The sequence below is a fragment of the Emydura macquarii genome, unplaced genomic scaffold (assembly GCF_026122565.2).
Source record: "Emydura macquarii macquarii isolate MOO-44397 ecotype Brisbane River unplaced genomic scaffold, CSIRO-AGI_Emac_v2 contig_3470, whole genome shotgun sequence".
Taxonomy (NCBI): domain Eukaryota; kingdom Metazoa; phylum Chordata; order Testudines; family Chelidae; genus Emydura; species Emydura macquarii.
The window spans coordinates 8,362,089-8,370,815 of record NW_027133607.1 but is presented as its reverse complement, the minus strand read 5'-3'; the positions used below and the strand labels follow the sequence as shown (position 1 = coordinate 8,370,815).

Sequence of the window (8,727 nt, the reverse complement as noted above, 5' to 3'; positions counted from 1 at the left end):
GCTTACCAGCTAGATACAGTGTGTGGGAATTTTTGTTCTCCGGCACTTTATCGGACCTCTCGCAGGGCTGCATGCCCAGGAACTTGATGATGTTACCGACAGCTTCTGCATTGAGGGATTTAAAGAGAAAAAGTTATTTACACAGTCTGTTTACATTTTGATGCCAAGTTTCCTGTGAAACTTAAATTCACAGTTAGAGAATGTGCTTTGAGCATGATGCAGGCTTTGGCCAATCCACCTCATTAACTGGGGTGCAAAGGCTCAGGGACTTGCCAACCTTTCAGTACCTCTTCCCCATCACAAATCGCAGCTTGAGAGAGCAACTTTCCCCCAAGCCACTACTTTTCAGATGGGAGGTGGGTGGTTTCCAAACCCATCACTGCAGCACACAGCCATGCAGCTGCCACACTATGGTACTCAAATGTACCTGGCACCAGAAGGATCTAATAGCATAAAAAGTCTTTCCCCAGAACCCTCCCCCTCCTGTGTTTCCACAGCTGAGCAGGGCAGAGTCCTGCCTAGGTTACAAACCATTAGAGAGAAGGGATCATCTCACCATCAAGAGTTTTAATTGAACTGAGCGCGAAGGTTTCCTCTTTCTCAAAGTCATCTCCCACTTCTTCCCAGGCAGCTGCAAAGTTGGGCTTTAGGACCTTCTGAATATGGTCTGACACCGTTACCTCCAGATCTTCCAGCTGACAGAGAAACAAGGGAGACTTTAGGCCACACAGAATCACACACAAAAGGATCTTACTTTATGGTATGTTTACACTGAGCTGGAGGTGTAGTTTCTAGCTCAGACAGATGTATGCATGCTAGCTCAGATCCAGCTAGTGCACTAAAAAGAGCAGTGTGGCCTCTGTGGTAGGACAGGGTAGCTGCTTGAGTATGTCCCTAGGATCTCGGGTGGGACTGTACTCAGGGCAGCTAAGCCATCCCACCACTCACACCACCGCTGCTACACGTTACTTTTACCACATTCGCTTGACCAGAGCTAATGCACACGCATCTACCCCAACTGCAAATGTCACCTCCAGCTTGAAGTGCAGACATATGTTGGGGGGAGGAGGAAGACGGCAGCATAGGATATAGTTATTACTGGCACAACCCCGGTGCACTAGACTCATTTCAGAGGACAGCTGCAGTTTAACATGTGCACGAAGACCCTAGAAAGTACAGAGGCGAAGTAATGCTTGTGGGATTTACTAGCAGGGCTTAAGACTTTTAAGCAGCTGTTGGTGAAATGAGCTCATTGGCAGAGGTGCAATCCAAGGAGCAGGAAATGAGGATGCTCAGCTACTACAACTAGAGGTCAAATTCGGGATCCTATTATGCACTGAGGGGAAGTTACCTTGCAAGAAGGCAAGAGCACAAGGGAAGATTTCAACTCGCCAAAGTCTGAGGAGTTACTTTGTACGCCAAGACATGCACCTCGCTGAACAGAGAGTCAAGCCATAAGGAGCCGCTAATCTAGAATGTCGACGTGACAAGAACGAGTGCAGCCGAACAAAGGAGGTGGGGGAGGGGTTGGACAGGGTCACACACACAAGATTAACCGTACACACAAAGGAGTCTGCACAAAGGTTTGGCTGAAGCAAGGTTTTAGGAGGGAGGTAAAGGGCGAACAGCTAGAATGATTTTGAGACGTGTTCCAGGCATGAGTGCGGCAGAAAAGGGTGGGGTACGGGGAAGAGACCAAATGAAACTAGGGCAGAGTGATCAGAATCCCACAGGGACAGGAAGACACACTTAGGTGCGACAAACAAGACTGAACTTACCACATATTCATCGTCATAGCCATCGTCCTCCGGCACCCCCGTGTTTGGGTTGCAGTCTCGGACTGTAAATTTCATTGTGCAGCTGAAAGTACAAGCGACTGGGGAAAAAGGGAGAAACAGGAGCGCATAGTTTCTCTTGTCGAAATGGAGCACTGAAGCCCTCCTTTCCCATAAAGGGAACAGGAATAGTGCCATACCGATCTCCTCCCCAGGTTCCCCAGATAGCCTGGGAATTAATTCCACAGTTTAAAGATAGTTTATTGGGGAATTTTACCATAAATTTAGAGTCAAGGAAGGTTCACAGACAGGAAATATGCAGAAGTTAAAGCACTCTGGGACCCACGCCAATGCCCTTTAAGACTGAGTCAGATCAGGTGTGTTCACAGCCATTAGAAACTGCTGCAACCATTGCAATGTTCTCTTGCCATACAGACTATGATTTAGAAACCCAAACGCCACTTCAGTGATCCAGCCTAATTCTAAAAATTCCCAGTGACAAAGTAACAAAAAATCCAGCCCCAAATACAAATATTTAATCAGGTTAAACTAACCTCAAGCTCGGTGCGATTTTTAATATGAATGAAAGGCAAAAAACAGCATCTTCTACCCTGGAAGAAAATTCTCTCAATCCCATACATCAATGTTTTAAACCCAGTGTATCGGACAGAGAATTGCACTAGTAAAATATCTAAATCTGTTTTACACCTAGAAACTCTTTGAGGCCCAACTTACTGGCCATTTTTTCATCTGAATTTTAATTAATGTTATGAACCCTGTCAGTACAACTCTATGTCTTATATGTCTGATGAAAGAAGGGATTCTGATCTGGTTCATTACCTTATTGAACAACTACAAAAACTGATAAATTCAGTTCGCAAAACAAGGGAAATTGGCAATAATGCAAAAATTAAAGGAAACGGTTCAGTTAAATGCTAGTAATTGGCAAAATGGGCCACAAAAAGGATAGTTACAAATTTAAGGCAAGCCAAGACAGACTGTCACAAGTGTTCGGGTAAAGGGGGAACGCTAGGCTGAAGAGGCAAAGCTTGGTGGAGGTACGAAGATCTTTGTTTAGATCTGGGCAGTTAAACAACAGTAACAAAAGTTTAGCTATTGAGTGTGTAATAGGATCCACGATGTGTATAAGAATAATTGACAGGCTCAAAGGGTTACTAGACCATGCATACTAAAAAGCCTAGGGAATGAGAGATCCAAAACTGAATCATTTAACTGGAGACAGTGACTGGGGCAAGGGCACCCATCGGAAAATTGGGTTTGAAGCTTGGAGCACAGGAATTCGAACAAGCCATCTGAGTGGCTGAAACAGTGCATTAGCTAATAACGGTCTTGCATTTCATTATGGCTAATAACTGTGTAACCAACGCCAGGAAAGGTGTCTTACAAATTCAATCTGTGGAAATTCCCTTTAGGTATGGCCCAGGTGAGACAAATGGGCTGCAGGCAACTGGTTTGCAGTGAATTAATTGTTCTGTCCCTGGGGGGCAGAAATAGCTACATGCGGGGATAGCTTTTCAGCAAGGGAAAAAGATAGAGGGTTGTTAAAACCTGTTTCGAGACCCAGGGTTTCAGGGCATCTTTGCTGCTAAAGCTATTGTGGCTCTGAAACAAGAACTAATAATCCCTGTTTGTTTGCCAAGTGTTTCTGACAAGCAGAAAATAGTAAAAAAAGGAAATAATTTCAGTGGTCAGCAGGGTGGGATTTAGCATTTTCAGAACTGAAAAACAAACCAATGGTAGAGTCTAACATGATATACAAAATTAACATTAAATGCAAATCCTAAGCATCTCGCCAGTTTCTTTGAGAAATTCATTCAAGTGCCCCCCCCCCAAACAATCCTCCCATTCGGTACCTGCAGTCGGATCGTCCTGAGGCAGTCGGACGAGAGTGTAACACATGCCCGGCTGGTTGTAAGGAAGGCTGGCTGCTGGGATACAGCGAATCACAGCGTAAGCATCCGATGGTTCCATCTGCACTGTGACCCTCTCTAATAACTGGTCATTTAGGGTGTTTGTGCAGTCAAACTGCAGGAGTGGAGCATAAGAAGGAGGGTACTTGAGAGCAGCAAACATTTCTTTTAAAGATTTTTCTGAAATCAGCTACTGTATTGCCCTAAACATGGAGAAGATCCCACCTCATTAATAGTCATGCTTTCTGTGGTCCTGATGGCAGGGGGAACTCTGCAGACTGACTCGTATCCCCCTCCCCACCCTCTTGATTTGCAGGACAAGTCTGTTCTTCATTAGCCTACAAGCAGAAGACTGGCGATCTTTAGGTGTGACACAGACTTGACTTGGTCACAACTAGAGCTCCCGCTAGGACAGGATGTTCTTCGCCAGCACACGCTAAATACCAAGGCAATGGTTCCCAACCTTTTTGACTCCAGGGCCACAAATATAATTTTTACAAGCCTGAAGGGCCACCAGTGTCTGCCAGCAGTGCCCCAACCTGGGTCCCTAGGCTGTGGCTCCCTTTTGCAGCCAGGGGGATGGGAAATCAGTGCTCCCCTCCCTCTGGCTCCCACAGGGACCCCAGTGCCTAGGAACCTAGGCAGAGCACTTTGCCATGCTCCCTGCTGCAGCCACGGGGAGGGGAGCACTGATCTCCCGTCCTCTTGGCTACAGCAAGGAGCCGGCACCAGCAACGTGCTCCACCTCGGTACTTAGGCAGCAGTTCCCTTCTGCAGCCAGGGAGAGGCGAGCGGTGGGCCACTCTGAAAGATCCCGCAGGCCACAGGTTGGGAACCAATGTACCAATGCATTTATGAAATACTCAGTCTCTGAAGGGTCCCTTTGGCACCCCAGCAAATGTCCTTATCTTACCTGGAATACTATATGGTTAGTGAACACATGCTTAGTACAGCAAACAAAGTATTCTGTTTCTGCCTCTGTAAGCTGCACCGGCTCAGATGACTTGAATAAGGGACCCAAGCTTTTAAATTCGGGAATAGCAGCCAGTTGTTCTGCACAGAAAGAGAAGGACAGTGTTAGACACCTTTTGGTGATAGTGAGAATCATCTCCTTCCCCACCAGTGGTGAAACACTTGGCACAGCCACACCTCCCTCCACTGGTCTTCAAGCATTAGAGACCCCGTTGATTCTCTCTTCCCATACCTTGGAATATGTCGTGGCGGGACGGAGCAACTTTCTCAGGCTTGCTGGACACTAGTGTCATTTCTACAAGAAGAAGAGAAGCAAAGATACTGTATCGTAAAGTTCCTCAGAGACTCATTTCAGGCCCCATTATATCTTCCCCTATAGATTCACTAAGTAATCAAGTGCTCCACACATTTTACCACATGTTGCTTCTTACGCAATTTTTTGTGCACACTAACCAAAGCATTACCTTTCCTCATGATCTGTGACCTCCCAAGAGAAGAGAGATTAGTGAATAACAGTAACAGAGCCCCAGCTTTAGTCAGGAATTAAACATTGTTGCTTTCACCAAACATATTAGGTGTGAGAGTCTGACTACTCCAGCTATTATGCGTAATACAGCAGCTGAGCTATGTTGTATGAACACAGTATCATGTAAGACAGGCTACCATTTCTCACAAGGCACCAACTTACTATATACTCTGTTCTCAGGAGATCATATAATTAAGCTGATTCAAAATCATTAACGTCCCCCAGCCTCCCGCATTTAATTCACTTCCTGGACACTACAATAAAAATAAAGGATGGTCACATTAATACCACCCTATACTGAAAACCAACTGACCGCAATATGCATCTTCATGCTTCCAGCTTTCACCCTGGACACATTATATGATCCATTGTCTACAGCCAAGCCTTAAGATACAACCGGATTTGCTCCGATCCCTCAGACAGAGACAAACACCTACAGGATCTCTATGAAACATTCCTAAAACTACAATACCCACCTGGAGAAGTGAAGAAACAAATTGACAGAGCCAGACAGGTACCCAGAAGTCACCTACCACAGGACACACCCAACAAAAACAAACAAACAAACAAAAAAAAACACAACAACAGAACCCCACTGGTCATCACCTACAGCCCCCAGCTAAAATCTCTCCAACACATCATTAAAGATCTACAACCTATCCTAGCAGATGATCCGTCTCTTGCTCAGGCAGTGGGTGACAGACCCATCCTGGCTTACAAACAGCCCACCAACCTGAAGCAAATACTCACCATGAACCATACACCCTACAAAAAAATCCAACCCAGGGGACTATCCCTGCAACAAACCCCGTTGTCAGCTCTGCCCACACATCATTTCTAATGACATCACTGGTCACTGGTCACATCAATCACACCATAAGGGGCTCATTCACCTGTACATCCACTAATGTTATATATGCCATCATGTGCCAGCAATGCCCCTCTGCCATGTACATTGGCCAAACTGGACTATCACTACGCAAAAGGATAAATGGACACAAATCAGACAAAAAATAACAACATCCATAAACCAATGGGAGAACACTTTAATCTACCTCTGCATCTGACGAAGTGAGTTGAGCCTCATGAAAGCTTATGCCTGCTAAAATTAAATTTGTTAGTCTTTAAAGTGCCACAGAACTCTCGTTGTTTTTGCTGTGTACAGACTAACACGGCTACCCCTCTGGAACAATTATACAAATGTTATTTCTAAAACACGGAGATCAGAACTGCGTTAAGAGAAAACTGGCAAAATCATTTTAAATATTTTTTGTTTACATAGCTCCTCTGAGCCTCAAAGATACAGAAGCTCTTCATAAATTATACACACAGCAGCTCTGAAATACAGCCACCTCGGGGGTAAAGGGTAGTAACAAACACTGCACTAGAGTAGGAGAGGAGAATTTGGGCCAAAGACACTGACCCACTGAGACAGCAGCGACCATAGGCACACTGAGGCAAAGACACTGACAGCCGCATCAGACCACACACACCAGTAGCTGCACGGTATTCAATTCATCTGTCTCCAAAGGGTGAGGGCTGTGCTGACCCTGCTGTGATTGGAGCATGCAGCTTCAGGAACTCTATTGGGATCATAACCTTGATGCTTGGCCTATGAAGCCAGCCCCTTCTATAGCAGGTGCTATTTAAAGGAAGCCTGAATATTACCTGCTTTCTGTTCAAAGATTGGTGCAGTAGCTAGTGGAACTGTCTTCATGTCAAAAGGCTTGTCAGAAGGCTCCAGTGTGTACTGATGCAGGGCCTTCTCCATCCCAGGAACAGAAACCGTTAACCCTGCAAAATACAGGTGATTAATACAACAGGCGTCTCTAACATTAGGAACTGTACAAGGTCCAGGGAGGCAGCTTAACACACAGTGCTCACTACCCTGGTAAGAATCTGCCTACTGAATTGGAAGCTGCAGGGCAGTCCCAGAGTTTGATCATCAGGCCTATGTCTTGACTACCTCTCTTCTGAAACCAAACAAGGGAAACTTTATAAAAGGCTTAAAGCTCCTCCTACATCCTGTCCGTTGGTTTGCGTCAGTGAGTTGGATGCAGGGTACAGTCTGGCACAAGGCAATCCGGATTTAGTTTAAGAGAAGACGGTAAAAAGCACTATGACTCTGTGGTGAGCAGAGCACTGCAAAGGCTTTCAGACATTTAAGAGGTTAAAAAGGCTGCTCTGAACAAGGCAGTGACAGAAAACCGGCAGGCAGAGGGCACCTGAGGACTGAAGGGGTTGACCATGCCGCATGAATACGTTCTCCTAGGAGTGGCAAACTGTCCTCCAAATACACTGGGTCTTAATAATACAGCCTTTGTACGTGTAACATTTCATCCAGGGACTGCAAAGCACTTTATGGCCAACCACCAGTCTCCTCACCAAGATCGCCGTTTCACTTTACTCACTGTAAAAAAAGGGGTGGGGGGAGGTGATAAGGGACTTGTCCGAAGTCACACAGCACAGTAGTGCTGGAAACAGGCACTGGTAGTCAGGACTCCAGGGTTCTATGCTCTAGCCACTACACAACACTCTCCCCACAACTATATATTATGAAGCATTCAGATACTTTATCCAGTAGTGTTAATGCCACATAGTGTTTGGCTCTGTTCATTCCAGGCACCCTGACTGAAGTTATCAAGGTTGCATTGGAAGTGACTGCTACTTGTAATGGAATCAACCCAGAAGATGATAGAACTATAACATACAAGAAGAAAGGTACAGTTTTCTAGGATGAACAATGCTTTGTTCACGTCTATTACCAACCATTAAATATATAGGCAGCGTTCAGTGTGATCTGTCTCTGCTGTAGCACATTTAGGTAGAACGTTGCTCTGTCACGAACCTCATCATCGCTGTCCATCATACACCTGTTTGGGGAACGAGAATGTTGGGGTCAAAATGGTTCAAAATCCAGCACGATGGAAGAAACATTGGATTTGATTCTGCAATGCTAACTTAAACCCTCTGATGGATTTACAAATTACACAGGGAAAACTTAATACAATATTATAGCTGTGATCTATGTAAATACACTGCACCATCCCCCCATCTCTAAAATATTAAAATCCACGACTGTTTAGCATAGTAATTCACTCGGCTTCCTTGTGCATACAAGAGTCTTCTCCCTTACATATATGGCAGTCACTTAAAGTGTTGATACACACGTGCAACCTATCATAAAATTGACGAGATCACCAATTAGGCTGTTACCCTGTAAACCTGGGTCAGGTTACATAAACACGTCTGCAGCCTACATTTTGGGGCTATTGATGCTGGCAGGGGTTTGTAGCTGAGGCCTGGCGTAACATGAGTAATTAACAAATGGAGGGAGGCCTCATTGTTTGGAAGACAGAATTAGGGATGGAAATAGAATTAGGGACCTGATGATTATCAGGTCGAACACAGAATGTTGGTGCTAAATAAGATACATAAATAGGTCAGCAGCCTAAGACGACAGAATGTCTGAGCCGACTAAGAGAAGAGGGAGCACATGCAGGGAATTATTTACTATGAACTC

General features: G+C 45.2%; 1 protein-coding gene across 1 annotated transcript in view; it reads right to left on the bottom strand.

The window, feature by feature from the left end:
• Nucleotides 1–8,727, bottom strand: part of COPG2 (COPI coat complex subunit gamma 2) — a 32,802-nt gene that overhangs the window by 1,611 nt on the left and 22,464 nt on the right. Inside the window, exons 16-23 of the mRNA XM_067534994.1 lie at nucleotides 7,974–8,077; nucleotides 6,873–6,998; nucleotides 4,911–4,973; nucleotides 4,620–4,759; nucleotides 3,650–3,821; nucleotides 1,779–1,876; nucleotides 557–695; nucleotides 7–105 (exon numbers count right to left, since the gene is read on the bottom strand). Of these exons, the coding sequence (XP_067391095.1) occupies nucleotides 7–105; nucleotides 557–695; nucleotides 1,779–1,876; nucleotides 3,650–3,821; nucleotides 4,620–4,759; nucleotides 4,911–4,973; nucleotides 6,873–6,998; nucleotides 7,974–8,077 (941 nt within the window). The remainder of the gene's footprint in view (nucleotides 1–6; nucleotides 106–556; nucleotides 696–1,778; nucleotides 1,877–3,649; nucleotides 3,822–4,619; nucleotides 4,760–4,910; nucleotides 4,974–6,872; nucleotides 6,999–7,973; nucleotides 8,078–8,727) is intronic.